Here is a 24,011-nt window from a genome sequence, read left to right on the forward strand (position 1 = left end):
CAAAGGGTACACGATCCTTCTTCTTCTTTACAGCTGCATAGTATTCCATGATGTGAATGTGCCACAGCTTTTTCATCCACTCATCTACTGATGGGCACTTGGGCTGTTTCCAGATCTTGGCTATTATAAACTGTGCTGCTATGAGCATTGGGGTGCATAGATTCTTTCTGATGAATGTTTCAGGATTCTTAGGATATGTTCCCAGAAGTGGAGTCACTGGGTCAAAAGGCAGCTCCATTTTTAATTTTTTGAGGAACCTCCATACTGTTTTCCACAGTGGCTGCCCCAGTCTGCACTCCCACCAGCAGTGCACTAGGCCCCCCTTTCTCCACATGCACTCCAGCGCTTGTCGATTGTTGATTTGATGGAGCCATTCTCACAGGGGTTTTGAAGGTAGCTGTGGGGATGGTGAGAAGATTGTGCTCTACATTTATGATAAATTTGATCTTAGGTATGGAAAAGGGAAACCATAAGGATGATACAAGTTTGGTGCCCTGAACAATCGAGGGAATAAAATTACATAATGTGTGTGTGTATAAATACATGCACATACACATATCCTCATTTTTTAAAATGTTAAATATTGAGTGTAATGTTGACCTGGAGTATGAAAAGGACTACGGAACAATGTGCAAGTGACTCTCCAGTGCATAATGGGCAGTAAAATCTAAAATAAATAATACGGTATTTTCTTTAATTATAAAAGTAAAGATTAGTCACATCTAAATATATAGATTTCACCCCCTATAATTTTAGCCATTTTCCTTCTAATGTTTTCATTAAAAATACCATCTCGGAATACTTTTCTGTAATATCCCTTTCAATTGCTCTCTACATATCCCAATCTTATAGACATCTTGCCATCTTTCTGATCCCTGTAGGAAACAAATAATTTATCCATTTTCTGTCAGATAAATATATATTAAAAACATGCCACCAGTCTTTATCTTAGGCAGGGTCTATAAAAAGTTTATGTAATAATGTACTAGGTGTTTATAAATTTAAGTATGATATAGCACTAAGCTAATTTTAAAGTTTTATATATGAATATGTGCATAATAATATATGTGTTTGAAGATGAGTGCATCCAGAATTCAGAGATAATAAAACCGTCTATTCCTTTCTGGCTTTGGAATTTCAGATACCAGTGGGCATATTAAGAAGCAGAGATAAAAGGAGGACGGAAGAAATAATTCGAATGCTGGTAAAGTAATCCTCTGCACTGCAGCAGTTCACCATGCTGTGTTATATATAGAAATAAAATCAGTCATTGTTTCTAATCCTGCTAAATAAAACTGAACTTTTGGAATGGCATGCCACTTGACCTTTCTGGTTTCAGGAGCAGTATTTAACTGGTGCGAAGGAAAAACACTTGCAAAGTGTCTCCTGTTGAGATGACAGATTCTCCTGCTAGTTCACACAATGTTCCAAAGGCAAAAGTCCCTTGCTTCAGAAGGCAAGAGAGAATTATTTTCCCAAGGAGCTGCGCGGTCCACACCGAAGAATGACATGAGAAATTTTCACCCTTTTTCGAAACTCGTACTTTCAGCAGGCCCCCTAAAATCAACTCCAGCAGTTAAACACTCAAAAACAGCTCACTTTGAGATCGAAATACTTGATGCTCAAACAAGAAAGCAGATATGTATTGTGGATAAGGTGAGTTTATTTATTTAAATTTCTCTTCTCTGCCACAAAGATTATGAATCTCTTGATTAAATGCTGACAAGACTGTAGTAAAATGCATTCCTAGCTTTTAGTGTCAATCTTTTTATGAGCTGGATAGATCCTTTCTTTATACCTTGTTTCAGCAGAAGAGATTCACTGCGTCTCTCACAGGCCATTTAAATGGTAGCTAATTATTAGGCTCTGGTTTTCCTACTAACATTGACCACTGTCAGAGGCAAAATTCCCATTCTTCACCGTCTCATTGAACCTGAAAAGGTGCCTCTACATTTTCTCCTCATGCAGTTTGTTGTATATTCATATTATCATAGAGTTCTAATAGTATTTGTAGAAAATAGCAAGCAAAAGCCACTGATGTTTCTAAAAATTATATTTTGCATATATGATGAAATCTCATCATTAAAAAACATTTAGAATTGATTTAATTATTTGTCTTGAGAAACAAACATCTCACATTTTATGAAAAGTTTGTTTATTTCAAACCCCCAGTGTTTAAGAAAATTTCTTTTGCTTTATGTTACCCACTTATATTCATATCATAGATGTTTTAATAAGTAAAGATAAAAATATATACTTTCTAGCTCACATAATCATGTATACATTGTAGGTACACATATGTATGTACAATATTTCAAGCATTTTTAGTCCTTCAAAAGTTTGAAGACACTAGTTTTCAATAGTTTAATGTATTAGGAGAAAGATTGATGTTTTAAATAAAATATACTTTCATTTATTTTTCTTTGCTGACATGTTAAGTTTTTGCTGTTGTTCTAAAAATAAAATTGAACCACTGATTCCATTTAACTAAGCTCTAGCCGTGTTTCTAGATAAGAAGGGAAGAGAAGGACTTGTTTACTGTTTTAATTGCCAAGGTAATAATTATGTTCTTATTTAGTAATTATAACAGATGGAAATGAAAAATAAAGCACTTTTATAAGTTCATATAGGACATAAGTGGGACATAGATTTGAAACCATTTTATGCAACTCGAAATCATATTTCATTTTTATATGGTACCATAGGAGCCATATATAAGTGATGTATAAAGAATTTTAACTTATGAATTTCATACATGGTATAATCTATTCTACCACCTCGGTAAAGATTTTATATTTTTTGTATCATACAAAAATAAGACAAAAAATAAAACTATCATCTAGAAGTTGCTGATGCTTATAATATCTCACCATTAAAAATTCAAAAAAAATTTTAATGATACATTTAAATTAATGAAATAAGGCAATCAATAGAATGAATGTTGAATTGATTAAGGATTTAGAAAGATCACGATCCTAAAATGAGACTAGTTATTGTCTGATAAATATCTAAACCTTGACAAAAAATTCTACCTTAAAATAATGAAAAACAGGTGGGCTCCTAATTATTTTCTTTATACATTTATATCTCATGTTATTGAGATTTTATTTGAAGCTAAGGCATGGCATTTTACTTTCTAGTAATAATTAAATTGCAAAAAACATTAAGCATGTAGAAATCCAGCATTTTTTAGAGATATGGATTTGGCTCAGGAAATCTCATACTTGAATTGTAATATTCCTGGTATTTGCATTTCCAGGAACAAACTTTTAGGGAAACTTAGTAGGCTAGATAGGGGATTTATTCTGAATTCCTCACCAACCTTTATTGGACAATCAACACCATATGATGTGCAACTTACTACATCCAAAACTTTTAGATTTCAGTAGAACTGGATTTTGTTTCATCTTGTTTTAGTTTTGTGATATGGTAAATTGTCTCATAGTGATGACATGACATTAAAAAGAAAAAAACTGAATTAATTTACTGTTTTCTTTTTTGCTTCATGATTTCTAACAGTTCAAATTTGTAACCATAAGAAAGACTGATTTTGTTAGCTGTTCAAGATATTGTTTTTCTTAGACAAATTAATAGCTATATTAACAGTAAGGTCATGGTAAGTGCCTTTCATTGCGTTTGGCTCTATCCAGCATACAAAAGAAGTGGTGCCTATGACGGAGTCCCTATCTTTCAGTAAGCACTGTCTAACACAGTTGTAAAAGTTAAAGGTCATGTACTTTGGAAGAAAGCGTATCTAGACTGAACCCCTGCAACATCAATCATATTTATCAAGGCTCAGGAAAGGCATTGAATTGCTGATCCCAGGATCATTATTTAGAAGATAGGTTAATAAAATAAATCTATTTTGTAAGTGTATAGTAAAGAGGAGGAAAATGGTATGTAACAGGCTTAGCATAGTGCCTTGAAAATAATAGGAAAATATTTTTGTAGTTTTATAATAATCATTTGGAGAGATAAATTTAATGTGTATAAAAATCTAAGAAAAAATAAGTGATGAATCTTGTGATACTGGCACAGAATTTCAATTGACTTTTTAATAATTATTCATTCATATAATTTGTTATAGTGCTTAGTTTAGATATAAATGTTTAGGTATCTTGAATGGGATGTATGTATCTTAGTAATATATGCTACGCTCTCGTAGAAATTGTGTTTGCATCTAAATATTATAACATTAATGAACAAAGTATGGACTAAGGATATTCATGAGACAAAACCATTGAGAGAATTCCTGTGATTAAAACTATGTTGAGTCATGTTCTACTTACACACACACACACACACACACACACACCCCAAACAAAACACTTTCCATTGCCTTAAATACCTTCTCCAGCTTGTGTCCTATTTCTCTTATTAACGTCACCGTGTTCATTTCATCTGACCACCATTTCCTCTTCTCATTTCATCCTGAACGCACTCCATTCAATCTGCCTCCATTACTTTCCAGAACATGAACTAGCCGAGGTCACTGGGGGCAGCGGTAAGTACCTTGCTAAATGCAAAAGTCACTTCTCACACTTACCCTACCCAGTGTATCAGGAACATTTGCCACTGTTAAGCACATCTTCCCTAAAACAATTTTACTATCTGGGACTCCACACATTTTTTTACTCCTGCTTTATTGGCTTTTCCCTTTGTTCTCGCTGCGTTTCTCTATCTGCCTTACTAGGTGTGGACTGTCACCCACTCAGTCATCAGCACTTCTCCCCCTACTGGGTTATTTAACTTATTGAGTCCCATAGTTTTAAATATCATCTGCCTACTGATGACTCAAAAACATGCGATTGCAATTTGTACTCTCTCTTAAATTGTAAATCCATGTATGCATGTATGTATGTATGCATCTATCATCTAACTACCATCACCTATCATCTAATCTACCTAAATGTTTACTTGGAATCTCAAATTTAGTAAAACTGAAGGCTTCCTCCCCTAAAATTTTTCCACAATATTTTTTTTCAGGAAAACAGTGGAATCACATTTTTCAAATAGCTCAAGCCAAACACTTAGAGGCATCACAACTCATCTCATTTCACAACACATCTGCACGGTGCTGCCTTCACATATATCTAGACAATGAAAGATTTTAGCCACCTCTTATGCTAGAACTAAAGTTTTCCTCTGTTTCTGTTCTTAGTACCTGCAATATGTTCTCTACACAGCAACAGAACTAACCTGTTAAGTTGTGTCAGATAATATCATTTACAATTCAAAAGTCATCAACCCTCTCCTTTAGGTCTTGACTTAACTGTCACTTTTTTCCTCTGGGGCTTTCCTTACTACTTATTTAAATTTCAACAACTGGCAATATTTTCTATTACCCTTCTTTGCTCTTTGTTCTCTTTTGTTTGTTTGTTTTTTGACTAGCAATTATTTTCTTTTTAATTTTGCTTATTATTTGGTCTACCCTTTGTATGCCAAAGTCATGAAATCAGGGGTTTGGTTTTAATCACCCCTGTATATCCAACATTCAGATATGTGCTTGGCACGAAGAAAACGTTGAACAGTGCTTGGCACGAAGAAAACGTTGAACCAATATGTACTAACTACATCAATGCCTGTTCAAGAGACGTGGATTTTACAGTGCACTCATGTTTAGCACTGACAGTTTTAAGGTAGAGGAGTATGATATTTGAAAATACTTTTTACTGTTTTCTAAATCAAATTATCCTTGGAATGAATGTAAGCGTATTCATAGAAAAACAACAACATTTAAATCATCCATTCTACTGAATAGTGTATAATTTACTAAACAGTCACGTGTGATTATAAAAATCTAACAAGCTTTTCATAAAGAAGACAGTATAGATGGGGATATTTAACTGATTTAGTTATTTCCCACAAATGATTAAAGTAATATGGCCAACTGAGCATGATAAGGTAAAGAATATATTTAAAATACATTGTTAAATAGCATTCTTAAGTATTTCTTGGAACATCAAAAATATATCAGAAATATAAATTTTCAAAATTTGACAATGAATTATTTCTAGTTGCTAACTATTCCTGTCTCACTTCTATTTTGTAAAATGTCAGAAGCTTATCTTGTGATAAGTTGATGATTCGAGAGCATGGCTAGATCTCTAAAAGCTGGGGTTTATAAACTCTGCCAATATCATCCCATTCTTTAATCTTTAATCTTTTCTCCAAGGAGCTTGACCACAAGAGCCCTCTTTCTCTTATTGTTTAATTTGCTCTGTGTCAAAACTCCTAAAAGCTTTTCAAAGACTCTTACCAATAAAATAAAGTGCTCAACAACTCTCCAAACCTTTTTACAGTAACAATACCTGTTTTTACCAGAAAACAGAAGAGAGACTTATAGTGTAGTAAGGCTGCAAACAAATTGCACTTTTACTATTTAGTTAGAAATCTTGAGAATTCTTAATCTCTGGCATTGCCACTTTTCATCTTTTATCTTGGACAAGCTCCTTAGCACATTAATGCCTCCCTTTGTTCATCTGTAAAGTGAGAATAATGGCCCCTGTTTTAAAATGGCCTCATGACAGGTTTCTGAATTTTGTGTATATATAAATGACATTACTTACTTTTCCTTCCATTCCTCTCCTTCCTCGGCCCTTCTTTTTCCTTCCCCCTCTCCTCCACACCCCTCCTTCCTCCGTGCCCCCCCCCACTTCCTATCCTGTTGCGTGAAATATCTGAAAGCGTCTAAGCCTTGGACTGAGACACAGCAGAGTCTATATAAGTCTACCTGCTTTATCTTCTTCCTTGGACATGGTCCGATATCTCTGCCCTTTATTGTTCTTTCCTGTAAAAGGATTTAAGTATTATTATCCTTGCCCTTTTCAGAGGAGAAATTTGTGGGACAGAGAGCTGAAATGAAGAAAGCAGTGTGTTAGAACCAAGCTTTGAACCTGGCCAATGCATGTCCTGTGCCTTGCTCTTGACGATCATACACCCACTTGACAGATAATGAGTTGTCATCAGCCCAAATCCCCCTGTTCGCTTTTATTTCATGACTGGGGTGTCTGACTTCTGACACAGACAATGTGTTTCAAGACAGAGGTGATTTTTTCAGGGATGTCTACTTGCCCTTCTATTTGAGACACAGGAAAGTTCTTAAGCATTCTTTCTATTTTATATATATAGACATGAAATTGCATTAGTTAACATTCAAACCTAGAAGTTAAGAAATGTGTTTAAAGTCCCTTTAGATAATAAATTAAATATAAAATGTGATATCAAGATTTTATATCATTAAAAATTACAAAATTGAGAATGTTTCTGCAGAAGAGGTAATGAACATAATTGTTTTCTGTGAAACCAGAGGTGCTCTAACACCCACCCCTCTTTTTGGATGTACTTGGGAATTTCATAATACTGCAGGCAGTTCTAATTTAAAAACAATCAGTGTACTTTCATTAATCTTATTTGCCCTGATTTAGATTTCTCTCAGAAAAGGTAGTTTTATTATATTTAATGGATACATGTCATGAGAGGAAATGTGATACAGTGTTTTATTCTCTAAGGTCAGACATATTTGTGCCTGCGTTAGACCTAAATCATTTTTTGCCAATTATTCTGCCAATTTAAAAATTATTGTTTTATCATCTGAATATGTAACTTAACTAGTCTGACTCTTGGGATTCCTCTATGAAAAGTGGGGCAAATATCTGTCTTCCAGGAGTAAATAAGGATTCTATATTTGTAAGTAAAATGCAGCACCATGCCTATGCATGGTTAGTTGTCTGTAAATGAATGTAATATTTTAGATAGTGCCAATAAATTAGAAATAATTATTATTCCACCAAAGTGAGGAAAATAATGGAATTAATGTGTTTCTAATATGACTATTAGAGTTTAAGCATTTTAAAAATGATAGTCATTATTAACTTTTTCTGAAATGATTCGGAAGCATGTTAGAATTAGAAAGCATAGTCAGAGACAATCTTTTTAGCATCAGTTTCTAGCAGCCTATATCCAACTATCAAACCCCAAATAATATGAATCTGTTACTTACACCACGGTATACCATGAAAGATGCCAGTGATGATAGAAGCATTGCACACAATGTAATAGTAGGGAAAAAAATAAACTCTAGAAAACTATGTATGAATAATATTTACAAAACAAATATAGGCTGCTATGTGTATTCAATTACATTTACCAACATTTTTCATCTAAATATATCACCATATAGAAAACTATTTTCATTTATGCTTAAGCTATAAAGAAGATGTCATTTCTATGTACTAATTCATGAGATGCAATGATACGCCATTTAAAAAGTTTACATATATAAATAAGTTTTAGAGGATGCATCTAGAAAAGAAGAGTTGAAATTTATCAGATTCAGTGTTTCTCAAGCTCTCTATTATGAGACTTTAGAATATCACAATCAAGTACTTATTAATTCAATAGATATTTGTGGAGATAGTTGTCTAGTGTTCTACTAGGTGTTTGAGATAATGCATTAACTCATATAGATGCTGTTCATATCTTCATAATTTTACTGTCTCTTGTGGAGGTCAAACAATGTAGATATAATTTAAGGTACAGAGATATATTTATTCCTGATATGATTTTCTCGGAATATATATAAATATATATCCTTGATATACATATATGTGTGTGTGTGTGTGTGTGTGTGTGTATAGTGAGAGAAAAAAGCAGGCAATTTTGAGTGGTTAACACAGGGATAACTTCATGGTGAAAAGAGTATGATATTCCATTACCATTATACTTAAGTCTAACTGGGACTTACTGTTTGGATGTGTAATGTTTTAATGAGTTGTAATTAATGAATCTTTCTGTGTGTAAAACTGTTACGAATTTGTCAAAATAATAGTTGTTAAGTGGAGCACAGGGTGCCAGATGGCAGCTGTGGTTGGCCAAGAGAAGCTGAAACAGACAACTTCCTCGCAGGTCCTGGAGGAAGTACACGTGTACCCTGAGGGGCCAGACAGGGAGAGCTTTTGGGTTCACAGGCCAATGCTGAATTAATCAATTCAAACCAAAAGAGCAGGATTTCAGAAAACTTTAAGGGGCTCTTATCTAAGGTTCACACAAGGAAAATGAACTGGGAGACACAGGGGACTGTTGGCCACAAGGGCTATTGCATCAGGAATGTACATTTACTTGTGACTCTGAGGGCCACTATCTAGCGCACACACTTACATGAGGGCTGATGTCAGTTTAAGGTCACTGCAGGCGGCTGGTCAAACTAAACAGATGCCAAGGCAGCAAAGCCGTGGAGGAGCTTAGTTACACTCTTGAAAAACATGAAGACGTGCATGCTGTACAATTATCAAAAAGTTTATGATGTAGGAATTTGTAGTTCTTTTGTGATCTAACAGTTCAAACAAAAATGATAAAGACTGTCCTTATATAATGTATGTCTGGGAAATAATTTTGGTTTGAACATTTGATTTTGTAAAAATATTTTTTGAGAAATTAAAGGCAAATTATATATTAAGCATGTACCTTGTCAGGATTAACATTTTACTCATACATTTTTGTAGCTTAACAAATAACTAACAAAATAATTACCTAACTTGTTGCTGTGATCTTGATGTGTCCTTAACACACATTTTTACCATTCCTTTCATGTACCTTAGTGCTCAAAGTTATTCCTGACAGCTTCCCTATAACTATTCCTCATGAAATTAGGATTTAAAAAATGAGCAATAAATTAAGGCAACATTAAGAAATACAAATTCCATTGCTTTATATTTTTAATTATTTAAAGACTTCAGGAAGAGAGGTCTGAAGAGGCGATAATGCAGCAAGTGGATACTGAAGTTTATATCACATTAAGACCTTTAATATCCTCACACCTCATGTTTCTGGACACAAATGTGTGCTCCCTGAGGTCTTAAGTCTGCAGTATTAGAAGCACAGGCATAATGAAATTGATATTTTTGTCAGAATTTGTGTAATGACAGCATCTAAGTTTAACACAGTCCTAAATTATACATAAATGTGAGTGATCTTAGATTCATGTATATTTACATTGCATCTTACTTTCTGCTGTGAAAATTATGCTATTCGCATGACTATGTTGCAAAAGCTCAAAGGTTCAGAGGGCAATCATTGTTGGAAGCTATTGCCCCTGAAATGCTTTTAGTTGATTCTGATTAAATACTACCTACAAGAATGTGGTCCAGGGACATAATCCTAGAACACCGCCTGATCCTTCACCCCTCCTGCCCTCTCTCCTTGTCTTCTTTCCTGATTGTTTTTCTTAATATACACTGAAGAATGCTAATCTTCCACTTGGTAGGCACTGGAATAGACCCTGGGAACACTGGGATGAAAACAACCCAACCAAACCAGTGACGGGGTGGGGCAAATGTAGGTTCACAGTTGCATGTGAAACAGTTTATTCTTCTATTACTATTTATTAATCATTGAATGACTTTCCATGCAAACGAGTGTAAGCCTACTTTTGCCACATCGTGTATATTCCTTTCCCTTCAGCTGTTCAGAGTATTGAGATTGATAATGACGTGTAAACAGTCCCACAGAAGGTCATATTACACAAGCTGAAACAGGTATGGACAAAGCGGTGCTGAGCCCAGATGGGTAATTTTCTTTTCTGTGGGAGAAATCGAGAGTGGCTCTAGAAATCTCTCCCAGGCCCACAGTGCCAGCACACTGAAGGGCCATGACGGCGATACCGCTGAGAGTGAAGGGTGATCTCCTAAAGCAGAAAGGATCCCCTCTGAACCCCTACATCCCTAGCCTCTTGGGCTTTGACTGAAGGCACACTGCTAGAGAGGCACCTTTGGAGAATTTAGGAAGGAACAGGAAGATGGATTCCCTGCTCACTTAAGGCTTTCAAAGGCGCAAACATGTCAGGCTCTATCCCATTCGTATATTATATTTTATTACTGGATTTTTTAAACTGACAGTCATCAAACAATTTTCAATCCCTGTTGATCTACTGGGATTCAGCTGAGTAATCTGAGACCACCAGCCTGTAGCCACATAAAGCCTACGGATATCATACTCGTTTATTTCCTTATGAGAAGTTAATTCTCTTTTAGGCAGATTTATTTTGAACTGCCTACTACATCTAGATAACAGATATTTTATTTGAGAATTGATCTTAGTCCTAAATCAAAGGATGCTATACCTGACTTCTTATAAACTCATCACTCTAACATCATTCTGTGAAAAGAGCGAATCCATTATCACCTGTCCTTTTTTTCTGATTGCAATTTAACTGTATTCATTTCACACTTTTACTGCCTCCAAAACAGACATTTAATATTGCTTCATGTTTAGGTGTTTCTAGCTTTGCAATTATTGGTTATTTGATTTTAAAAAATCAACACATAATGTAATTAGTAATTTATTTTGGCAAAACTTTTGATGAGTTACTGGTTGACTAATTGAGTCCTTTATTTGTCAACACTGGTCTCTCTGTCATTGAATATAGATTTATTATCTGTTTCTCATAAACTTCATCTAATAAGATTCTGCTATAATCCAAACTTAATTTAATCAGGAGTTTAACACAGAATCCTGAGGCCTTTATTCAGATGATATGCTCCTCATTTTTATAGATAGGCAATTTCAAAGAGTGCTCACTCTAAAATTCCTGAGACATTACTTTTATCTTAGAGCTATTTTATGTAATTTTTTTAACTCTTGACATGATTTAAAAAAAAACCCAACAAACATAAACAGAACAGCCACAATTCCTGAGCTGTTGATTGCTAAAATAAAATCTGCATTTTAAAATGGGAAGAAAAAAATCAAATAATTTTTTGATAATTAAAAAAATAGACTCATAAATTTATTTACTTGCTTTTAGTTTTCAATCAGCCTTTCTGGCATTGTACAGATATAATGTCTTCTTAGGCCTTTGTTGGTCATAGAATCCTTATAATTTAATGGTCCCTGCATGTCATAGTTATTTAAGTATGTAGGCACAATTTGGCTAAAGTTCCTAATTTCCAAGCTAACTGTTGTTAGGGCTATATAGTGCTATCATAAAAACAGAATCTGTACTCAGATTTTACCTTTGCTTCTGCACACAAAGATATCCACTTCCCCTTTGCCTGATTGTCTCTTCTAATTACTCACACAATTGAATCAGTCCTAACATGAGGAGACAATGTGTGCAGCTCTATAATACGTAATGTATATGGAATGGAATGAGCAATTTTTTTTCAGATCTGCCCATGCTGTAGGCTCACAATCATTTATCTATGTGGATGAAGAGGCCAAGACACAGCAAGTGATTGCAAGATCAAAGTGTCCCCTTCAATAGAGGATTCACCTGAGAAACTAACTCTTTAATGGACTATAGAAAAAATCCTACCATAGTTTATTAAGCTGCTGGCTCTCTAGAATCTCTTGCTTGTACTATATTATATTAATCAATAAATCACTTTATTCTGTACACAATACATCTCCTCACTGAACTGTTACCATCCTAGTTTAAGTCACCATCACCTCTAAAATACAGACTGATTTCAGTGGGTCTTCATTGGCCACCCACAGTGAATGTAGGAACATGAACACATATACTGCAGTTTCTATCAGATGTACTTATAGTCCATACAGGCTCCACAATATCACCAGGTAAGATAAAATTTAGACTTTGTTATTACAGATGAAATGGTTTTGTTTTTGCATGGTCATTTTGTCACCTCAAATCTGTTTAACTTACAGAAACCATATTGATTCTTTTAAAACCTAAGATATCATGTCACTTCTCTGATGAAAACCCTTCAACAAGTACACGTATCGCTCAGGTCTCCTGTTCTGAAAGGTCACGCATTATCTCTGCACCCTCATCTCTCTGGTCATATATTTAACTACTCTGTCCCTACATCCCTCCCCTGCACATACGCCAGCCCCTGGCCATTTCTTGGCATGGCGATCCCTGGGAGAAGGGGAGGTGAGGAATGCAACAAATATTTGCCAGAATAATCTATTTTGCTACAGAGCTTCAGTTTCCAGGAACCATTTAAAGTATTCTTCTCTTGTTAGGACACGAAATATATTTTTGGAAGAGAAGTATTCAAATTAGATGGATTAACAATATCTGATGTTTAAAGAGGTTGGTAAAAATTCTACTTCTTGAGAAAAATGGTTACCCATATTAACTCATTTCCTAAAATATACTCTGTATTAGAATGAGCATTTCCTTGAGCCATCAGGAAAATAAACTTCACATTTTAATATTTTATGCATAACAAGTTTGGGGGGGGTTGCCTGAAATTCAGTTTAATAGCATCATGCATTTTTCAAAAGCAAACATAAAAGTATCTTGAATACTAATGTTAATATTTGTGAGTTGCAAATAGTTATTATAAAACTAAATGCATGACATGCTTCACAGTGGTACCATTTTTGTACATAAAATTTGAATTTTTAGTGTATTTTTTAAAGCTAAAGTTAGTCAACATAGTTCTAAAAAAATATCATCAGTAGAACCAAACGTAAAAAGATTAATTATACAACAGAGTTAACCTTTCAGGTGATTTACAAGCCTGGTGTAAATTTTTAGAAAGTAAAAATTACCCAACTGAATTTGTTTCTAACTAGTACAATGAAGTAATTGAGCACAGTCACAAGCCACTTAAGTACGGGGATACCTTCTGACAAATGCGTCATTAGGTGATTTCATTGTTGTGTGAACATCATAGAGTGTACTTGTACAAACCTAGATGGTATAGCCTTCTCCACACCTACACTGCATGGTATAGCCTGTGACTCCTAGGCTACCGACCTACACAGCACATTGCTGTACATGGTAATGTGAGATTATATTAAACACAAGAGAAAATGACGTAATCAAGAGGCTAGGTAAACATGAGATGGTAGGAGGCATACCGTTTTACAGCACATTTTTAATATGAAGAAAAATCATACTCTAAATTAATGATAAAAAGTATAGTATAGTAAATACACATACTAGTAGCATAGTCATTATCATTAAGTATTATGTACTGTACGTAATTGTATGTGCTCTACTTTTATATGACTGGCAGCATTTTGTGTTTGTTTTTACACCAGCATGACCACAAACAAATGAGTAACTTGTTGTGCTGTGTTCTTAGGAAGACTACTACGTCGCTGGGTGATAAGAATTTTTCAGCTCCATTACAATTTTTTGGGAACACCATCCAAATGCAGTTCATCATTGATTGAAATTTCTCTATATAGCACATGACTTGTGTTTTACTTTTACTTTTTTCCTCTACATTAACGATTTTCAAGAATTTTTAAAATGAGAAATACCTGACTATTTAGTCAGGGGCACTGACCTCTTTTCCCTAAGATTGTCAAAGAAAAACATGACAACAGCCAACACAATAGCCATCTGGTATGAAAGAATCAAAATCACAGCCATTTTTTGTCATATCAGCAAAAAATATAATTTTTTTTAGTGTGCTGCAGAATTTTAGTAATTTATATGTGACATGAGATAAAAAGGTTGAAAATTGCTGCTCTAAATGATTGATATTTTTAATAGTTCTTTAGTTCTTAATAGCAAACTAGTCAAAAGCTTAGTAGTTTAAAACAAACCACTGATTTATCTCATTAATCTGTTATTTTGTGATTTAGTTTTTTGCTGGGTTCACTGGAGTACTTGCAGCCATTTGCCAAGTAGCTGAGTGACCCTCATCAGGGTGTTGGGGGTGCATAGGAGCAACAGGGCCATGTGTCTGTTATCACTTGGGAAGTAGCTCAGGCTTCTTTACATGGCCTGATCAAAGGTGTTCTCAGAAAGAGCAGAAATACATGGCCTCTTGTGTCTTAGATCTGACTTGTACAATCTCACTTTCAACACATGTTTTTAATTAAAACACATCAGAAGCCAAGATAAATTTAAGGTCTGAGAAAAAAAATTCTACCTCTTGACGGGAGAATCTGCAAAATATGGTGGCTATTTTTGCAATCACCACAATAGTATAGTATAGTGTATAAAGTATACTTTTATTACCAATAAATAGTATACATACATAAACACAAAACATTGCTAGATAATACTGTAACAATGATTTTACTATTCCTTGCTAATCCTATTAAAACTGAGCCCATTATTACTTATCACTTTCATTGTTATTTTCACTATATTTGTGCCTTTACTCAAAATATAATTCATGGCAATGCTAATTGAAGGTGTACATGAATGTTATCTTTCCTTTATTCAACTGCAGGTACAGTGGCTTTGGCAAATGTCCCTGCCATTTTCCCTGCAAATCAGCAAGTAGAAATTGATTATGCTTTAACTAATAAAGTCTTCGCCACACTTATAAATCCTTTCTTATTCTGAACAAGTCTTTTTATTCTGGTCATCACTAGGCAATTATATCAGTTAATATGAACCGTGAATACTTTACAGATTATAATTAAGAAAATTCAAACTAGATTTAAAATTTACCACATAGAGATTTTCTCCCTCCAGTTTCATCTGTATTCGCACTTTAATGAACTATATTAGATGTAGAATTTTTCTATTTTAAAAATCATCACTTTTTCAACAAAGTAAATGTAAATTAACCAAAAGCACATCACTTAGTCTTTCCCCTGTGATCATGAAGCCCCACAACCGATCAATGGGGAATAGGCCCAGCCATTTCTTAATTACTTCACACTGCAGTTCATTTTCTTATAATAATACCTGTGAATATTTAGAAAAGAAAATGACTGTTTGACTACTAGTGTTTTTGTTTGTTTGTTTTTGGGGTTTTTTTGTTGTTGTTAATTCTCTACCAAGGATATTTTCCCCATTGATTCTTATAGAGAGTGCAGGGGAGAGGAGGAGGGGAGAGAGAGCAAGAAAGAGAGCGAAACATCGATGTGAGACATTGATTGGCCTCCTGCAAGAGCCCAGCCCAGTGGGGGATTGAACCTGCAACCCAGGTATTTGCCGTTGACCAGGAATCAAACCCACAACCCTTCTGTGCACTGACCGATGCTCTAACCACCGGACAGGGCTGATTAGTAGTATTTTTAACATATTTTTTACTGACTACTTTTTAGTTTCTGTAGAGGTAATACTATTTTGTTTGAAACGGTCCTTCAGTGTTTATACAGAAACCATTTCATTTAAATATGGCTTGGGCTTCCTTACTTATTACAGTAATACCCAGTTACATGTAAACTTTTTGAGTGCGTCATTTTCTTGGTTTCACAAACTTACGATAGGAAAGCATAATAGAGGTCATCTGAGAAGTAAGTATAAGTGTTAATTCCACTGGGCTTTATTTTATTCTTAAAAATATGCTTTTAACTCTGTGCTCTTTATGATCTTATCCAGTACTAAAGTATTCTAATCTAAGTTATAAAACATATATTCTAAAATATTTGCAAAGAGAATTCACCAAGAAAAATTTTGTGTTCTCAAAATCTACATTAGTTTCTAATTTATAAAACATTTTTCTTTTTTGTATTTTGTTATCTCAATTCTAATATCAATTATAACTATAAATATTTTAAATATGTTATAACTTCTTATATATGTATATTTATTACAATATCAATAATGCCTGGGCTATATTGCTACATAAAATTTATACATAATTTATTGGGAATAAAAATATTTATATAAATATACATTATTCAGATGTATATTTAAAAAAATACATGGTGAATATTATAAAAAATAATTTATATACTAATGCCATTTTCTTTTTGAACTGAAAGGACAATAAACAAATGTGTTATTGCTGTATATAAAGAAACATTTGCTATGCTAAAAAATCTAAAATGTATGTGTGTGTATGTGTTTATAAGTACATATAATTTTGAATAAAACAAATAACTAATTTTAAATAATTCACTGCGATATAAATAAATAAAACTTATATGATATAATTTTCCAGTTTCTTAAATTGTAAAAAACAATCCAGTTAAACTTAAAATATTTAAACCCTATTAATACTGACTGGGTTTTTTTGGACACTCATACTGTGGTATCCATTTCATTCATAGTGAAAATCCTTGATATTCTACAAAATACCATACATATGCAGAATTTATTTAAAAAATTATATAGATGGCTAACTTATGTTTTAGTTACAATCTGAAGATCACCAACTAGTAAAATAATATTTGCTTACTCAGAAAACTCCCACCATTCTGAGTAAAATAAGGGCAACTACATATTCTGTTTACTATAATGTACAACAGTCTAATGGAAGTTCTCAGAGGAATTTTCCCCACTTTCCAGAATCAATCTTAAAATATGATTCTCTAGGCTAGTTCAGTTCTCTTCCCTGTGTCCCCACAATGGGAAGAAAGCACTCTTGCCAGCTAAAGCTCTGCACTGGATACTCTGTGTGCATGTGCATGTGTGTGTGTGTGTGTGTGTTCTCACACCTCGACAGCTAATTATTTCTATTAAATTTATTTTGTATTTTATTTCTTTCTGTGTCTTCATTGGTGGACACATTTCTTTTTTTTTTTTAATGTTTCTTTATCTTTATTGTTGAGACCATTAAAGATGTCCCCCTTTTAACCCCACTGATCCCCTCCACCCCACCCCTATCCCACCCCCAGGCCCTCCCCACACCAATGTCCACGCCCATGGGCCATGCCCATAAACATACAAGTTCCCTGATTAATCTCTCTCCACTCACAACCCCCTCCCCGCCTTCCCTCTGAGATCCCTCAGTTTGTTCCAAGCTTCTATGTTACTGGATCCACTTTGTTCATCAGTGTATTTTGTTTATTATATTCCACATGTGAGATCATTTGGTACTTGTCCTTCTGACAGGCTCATTTCACTTAGCATAATACTCTCTAGTTCCCTCCATGCTGTCCCAAAGTCCAAAATGTCCTTCCTCTTCACAGCCGCATAGTATTCCATGGTGTAAATGTGCCACAGCTTTTTTATCCACTCATTTACTGATGGGCACTTGGGCTGTTTCCAAATCTCAGCTATTGTGAATTGCACTGCTATGAACATAGGGGTGCATAAGTTCTTTGTGATTGGTGTTTGGGGTTCCTTAGGATATATTCCTAGAAGTGGGATCACTGGGTCAAATGGCAGGTCAGTTTTTAATCTTTTGAGGAACCTCCATACTGTTTTCCATAGTGGCTGCACCAGTCAGCATTCCCACCAGCAGTGTACTAGGATACCCTTTTCTCACACCCTCGCCAGCACTTGTTTGTTGATTTGTTGATGGTAGACATTCTGACAGGTGTGAAGTGATACCTCATTGTGGTTTTAATTGGCACCTCTCTGATGATTAGCAATGCTGAGCATTTTTTCATATGTCTCAGCCATTTGCATGTCCTCTTTGGAGAAGTGTCTATTTAGGTGCATTGTCCATTTTTTAATTGGATTGTTTGTCTTCCTTTTGTTAAGTTGTATGAGTTCCTTATATATTTTGGACATTAACCCTTCATCAGATGTGTCATTGGCAAATATGTTCTCCCATACAGTGGGCCCCCTTTTCGTTTTGTTGATGGTTTCCTTTGCTGTGCAGAAGCTCTTTATTTTGATGCAGTCCCATCTGTTTATTTTCTCCTTAGTTTCTCTTGCCCTAGGAGATGAATCAGCAAACATATTGCTATGAGAAATGTCTGAGATTTTGCTGCCTATGTTTTCCTCTAGGATTTTTATAGTTTTATGCCTTATATTTAAGTCTCTTATCCATTTTGAATTTACTTTTGTGTATGGTGTAAGTTGGTGGTCCAGTTTCATTTTTTTGCATGTATCTGTCCAATTTTCCCAACACCATTTATTGAAAAGACTGTCTTTACTCCATGGTATGTTCTTGCCTCCTTTGTCAAACATTAATTGACCATAATGGCGTGGGTCAATTTCTGGGTTCTCTGTTCTGTTCCACTGATTAATATATCTGTTCTTGTGCCGGTACCAGGCTATTTTGATTACAGTGGCTTTGTAGTATAACTTGATATCTGGTATTGTGATCCCTCCAACTTTATTCTTCTTTCTCAAGATTGCCGGGGCTATTCAGGGTCTTTTTTGGTTCCAGATAAATTTTTGAAATGTTTGTTCTAGATCTGTGAAACATGCTGTTGGTATTTTAATAGGGATTGTATTGAATTTACAGGTTGCTTTGGGTAGTATGGACATTTTAATGATATTAATTTTTCCAAACCATGAACATGGTATAGTTTTCCATTTGTTTATATCTTCCTCTATTTCTTTTTTCAGTGTCCTATAGTTTTCTGAGTAAAGGTCTTCTACATGTTTGGTTAAGTTTATTCCTAGGTATCTTATTTTTTTATTTGCAGTGGTAAATGGGATTGCTTTTTTAGTTTCTCTTTCTGAGAGTTCATTATTGGTATATTAAAATGTCATCAATTTCTGGGTGTTAATTTTGTATCCTGCTATCTTGCTGAATTCATTTATTAAATCTAGTAGTTTTCTAGTGGAGTCTTTTGGATTCTCTATGTACAATATCATGTCATATGCAAATAATGAGTTTTGTTTCCTCCTTTCCAATTTGGACACCTTTTATGTTTTCTTCCTGTCTGATGGCTGTGGCAAGGACTTCCAGTACTATGTTGAATAAGAGTGGTGAAAGTGGACACCCCTGTTTTGTTCCTATTCTTAGGGGAAATGGTTTTAGTTTTTCCCATTAGCATAATGTTGGCTGTAGGTTTGTCATATATGGCCTTTATTATGTTGAGGTATGATCCCTCTATTCCAACTTTGGTGAGAGTTTTTATAAAAAATGGGTGTTGGATTTTATCGAATGCTTTTTCTGCATCTATTGATATGATCATGTGATTTTTATCTTTCAATTTGTTTATGTGATGTATCACATTTATTGGTGAAATGTGGTGGACACATTTCTTTTCTCCCCAGTGTTTACTGACAATTTTTGTATTGCACGTGGCATTTTCTCTGTCAAGTGAATTTTAAGTGTTTGTTATTTTTCCTTATCAAGTAATTTTCATTTCTTTAAGTAGGATAAAGAGTGTCTGGAGACATCTGTTTATTTCAAGGAGTTCCTAAGAAAGTGGCTAAGTTTTAATAGTGGCAATAGTACATTTTATTTTTTATGTGTGGAATATTGCAGTACCTTTGTATGGGACAAATTCAAGCAGAATCTAGTTTGTGAAGTTTTTACTAAACCCATCATCTTAAATGTTGGTGGATGGATGATTGGAGGAATGATGATGACCCAAACTTCAGCTATAATCAGTGTAAAGTTAGAAGTAAATTTTTGGTTCAACTAAGAAACATACATTACTTGTCTACTTAACATTTTAAGATTAATTTTTTTTCTGATGAGAAAAATGTTAATGAGCATTTTAGGATTTGAAATCTAGGAATACTTATTTCTCCCATCTGCACCATTAATTGTGATATATAAAAATGAATAAATTGTTGTGATGATAGGTTGTCCTTTGTAAGTGGTTGTAAAACTGGCTAAACAGTAAAAGTTATCATGAATAAACTTCCTGATGAAGCTACTGAGACATCAATTTAGTAATCATAAAGTCTTACATGCTCTATTAATTATCATCTTTTCCTCTCTTTGTTCTCTAAATGCAACTAAAGTCATGAAAGAGTTGATCAAGCACAGTCTTGTGGCTAATTAACCTTACTTGTTTAAATCATTTAATGGTTAGTTATTACATTTTTCTGCTGTATTTGACTAAAAATGCTCCAGAAAGGGCACCTTTCAAAGATTTATTCAAAATCAGCACATTTCTAACATGTGAAAGTCAAATGTAATTAAAAATAAAAAAATAAAATTAAAAACTTCATTAAAAGGTTGTAATAACAACACTCTTTCACAAGTAGGCTTCTTTCAGGAACATGTAATCTTAGTCTTGATAGTTGATAAATTCAGAGAGAAATTATACATCAATTAGAAAATTATCATTTAAATTATTCTAGTTTTAAGAAAAGCATACAGCTTTCCCACAGAAATCACTTGTAAAAGAAATTTCAGATGAGATTACGGAACTTCTGTTTTCATGTGACTTTGCATTCTCAGCTTTAATTTTCACTTCAATTAAACTTACTTTAAAATTATTTTTTAACTTTATTTTATTGTTCACACTGTTACAGATGTTCCCATTTCCATCCCCTTTGCACCCCTCCACTCAGCCTCCCCTTTAGCCAACAGCGCACTGCTGTCTGTGTCTGTGGGTTACAGTGCCCTTCACTGTGAAAAGCAAACGACAGTAACACTAGGTTATTGTCCTCAAGGACACTAGATTGTTGGAACAGCCAGTGTGCAAACACAGGATATATGCCTTCATAAAGTGACAACTAGCACACAGAAAACCCTAATGAAGGAGTTTTTGATCATGAATATTATTTGTTTTTCCAAATTAGATGGTCCTTGAAGTAACTGATATACAAATAGTTGTTCCACTAGAGAGCTGCATGTGGATTTTAGGCATCCCTGTTAGAAGAAGCAACATATAAGAGTGCTTTGTGATTAAGTAACAGTGAGATAAAATAATGAACACTGTTAAAAACAACCACCAGGTTTTACAAATATAATTCACATATCAAAAACTAAATAATCAAAATTATTATACGAACATATCTATGTCTATACAAATATATAACCACCTCTAAAAACTGTTTTTAAATATTCCCTAGCATCTTCTAGAGAAGACTGATTCTATAAAATACTTGAAAATTTTACACTCAGAAAATTATTTAAGGTCCTTTTGTTATTAACAACATAACAGAAGAATTAATATCACTCTTCAGGGCTTAAATCTTAGAACTTTCTTAGTTAGTAAACCATATACATAGGAGAAATCAGGGGAAAAAATTGAATAGTGTGACACACCATTGGTTATAGTTGTATTTAGCAGTAAGTGAAATATGGTAAAAGAAACGTATTCATTGTTATACTTTTAATATATCATAAAATATTAAGTATAATATACTAAAGTTAATAAGACTTGCCTGGGCATTATTATTATTATTATCCCTTTGTGCACTTTTTTCATTTCACCCTCCAAAAATAACCATAAGCAGATCTTAGTATAGCAAAAAATAATGTATTCAATATGCTATACATGTTTAGAGAAGGAAAAATATTTTCCTTGCATGATCATTGAAATGTCCTTTGATGTAGACTTTGAAGGGCAGTTGGGATTTTCATAAGCCAGCAAAAGGGAACTGAGGTGGAAGGGAATTTTAGTTTTCAAGTTTGATACGGACAAAATCAGAAAATATTATAATGTCTTGTAGTATTTTGATAGAACATTTACATAACCTCATGAATTTTCCAGTTTAGATGAGGACTTTTAAAATTTATTTTAATACTATAAAGGGTTAATTTTAGTAAATTTGGACTAAATAATTGGTCAGAGCCCTATGCACATAAAGAATCCAAATAATATATCTGACATGGATTTTGGCGTACCAATAATAACTTTAGATGGGAGTTTGAAGAGCACAACTAACTATGAGGCTTAGATAGTACTTTTTTCTCATGATATTCTTTTTGTCCATATAAATTGATTTCATATCTTCAGGGTCCTCTGCTATATATGTATAAGCTCCTTACCTTCTATTTGTCTTTTGCATGTACTCATCTTTTAATACGTAATCTCACTTATTTGAAAACCAGAAAGTGAATATCATGAGCAGAGAAAATTCAAAAATTAATTTTAGAGATATAAATTAGGATGAACTCATATAATAACACCATTATTACTACATTTAAATTAAAATTTTGGAAAAATGTATTTAGATGCAATGTTTCAAGTTGTCAGCAACAATGACTAAAAAGCTAAACAAAACAAAGAGGCTATTTTGTAATAATTTTCACTTCAAACATGTTAAATTATGTTTTCTTATTAAATAAATATAAATCAAACAGATAAAAACTTTTTCCTTATAATTCTCTCTATTTTCTTTTCCTTTGCAGGTGATGCAAACATCTACTATTCAGGATGTTAAACAAAAATTTCACAAAACATGTAAGTTTTATATATACTTTAAAATTTATATTAGTCTTATTTTTATCAAATTTGTTCAGAAATATATGTAAGAAAATGTTCAATATTATGATGGAAAGAGTATGTGGGTGGAAATCATATTTTAGCATGGAACTCAGAAATAACACTGTGCTAAATAGCTCTTGACCATGAACATTCTTGTATTTTACCCTCTGACACTTTAATCCTCATTATGCTTTTGGTTTTTCACAAAGCTGTTTTCTAGTCAATATTTGAACAATTTTCATTCTAACAGGATACTTCCTACATATAAAAAGCATTAATTTATATTTAAGCAAAATATTAAGCAAAGGTTTTACTCTATGTATTTATAGTTGTTAAATTGCTTTTGCATAGAAATTCTTTATATATTTAAATTATAATATTTAGTTTAATTAATAGCTAAATATTAAGAGATCTCATTATTACTGACTAGGAAATATTTACATGGAGTTTGTATAATTTGAATTTTTATTTTTACATTTTAAGAAAGTTTACTCATAACTTAAAGATTCTGAAACTGCGTGTCATTGCTAGGAAGCATTGTTTAAATAAGCTTTCTTTAGAGCAGTTTTATAGATTCCTAGCAAAACTGACAGAAAATACAGAGTTCCCACTTACCCTCTGTCCTCATACATGCACAGCCTTCCCCACCGTTAGTATTCCACATCCGGGTGGTACATTTTTTGCAGCCCAGTCATCTACTCTGACGCATCATTGTTACCCGAAGTCCATCGTTAGCATCAGAGTCCATTCTTGGTGGTCTACAATCTATGGGTTTTGCTTGGGAGAATTTCCTTTACTTTTTTCCTTTTTAAATGCATTTTTATTGTGGTAAAACAACAACAACATACCATTTTAAGTTTACAGTTTGTAGTATTAACTATATTTACACTGTTATGAAATATCTCCAGAACTGTTTCATCTTGCAGATCTGAAGCTCTGTACCCATTAAACAGCTCCCCATTCCTTCCTCCCCAGCCCCTGGCAACCACCATCCTACTTTCTGTTTCTATGAATTTGATTACTTCAGATACCTCATATAGGTGGAATCATACCGTATTTTTTGTTTGTTTGTTTTGGTTTTGACCGGCTTATTTCACTTA

General features: G+C 33.7%; 1 protein-coding gene across 1 annotated transcript in view; it reads left to right on the top strand.

The window, feature by feature from the left end:
• Positions 1 to 1,422: 1,422 nt before the first annotated feature.
• The window catches only part of TECRL (trans-2,3-enoyl-CoA reductase like), a 61,995-nt gene continuing 39,406 nt past the window's right edge, over positions 1,423 to 24,011 (top strand). Inside the window, exons 1-2 of the mRNA XM_016202978.2 lie at positions 1,423 to 1,656; positions 22,836 to 22,887. Coding sequence (XP_016058464.1) covers positions 1,423 to 1,656; positions 22,836 to 22,887 — 286 coding nt within the window. The remainder of the gene's footprint in view (positions 1,657 to 22,835; positions 22,888 to 24,011) is intronic.

Source organism: Miniopterus natalensis, chromosome 1, assembly GCF_054644295.1.
Source record: "Miniopterus natalensis isolate mMinNat1 chromosome 1, mMinNat1.hap1, whole genome shotgun sequence".
Classification (NCBI taxonomy): domain Eukaryota; kingdom Metazoa; phylum Chordata; class Mammalia; order Chiroptera; family Miniopteridae; genus Miniopterus; species Miniopterus natalensis.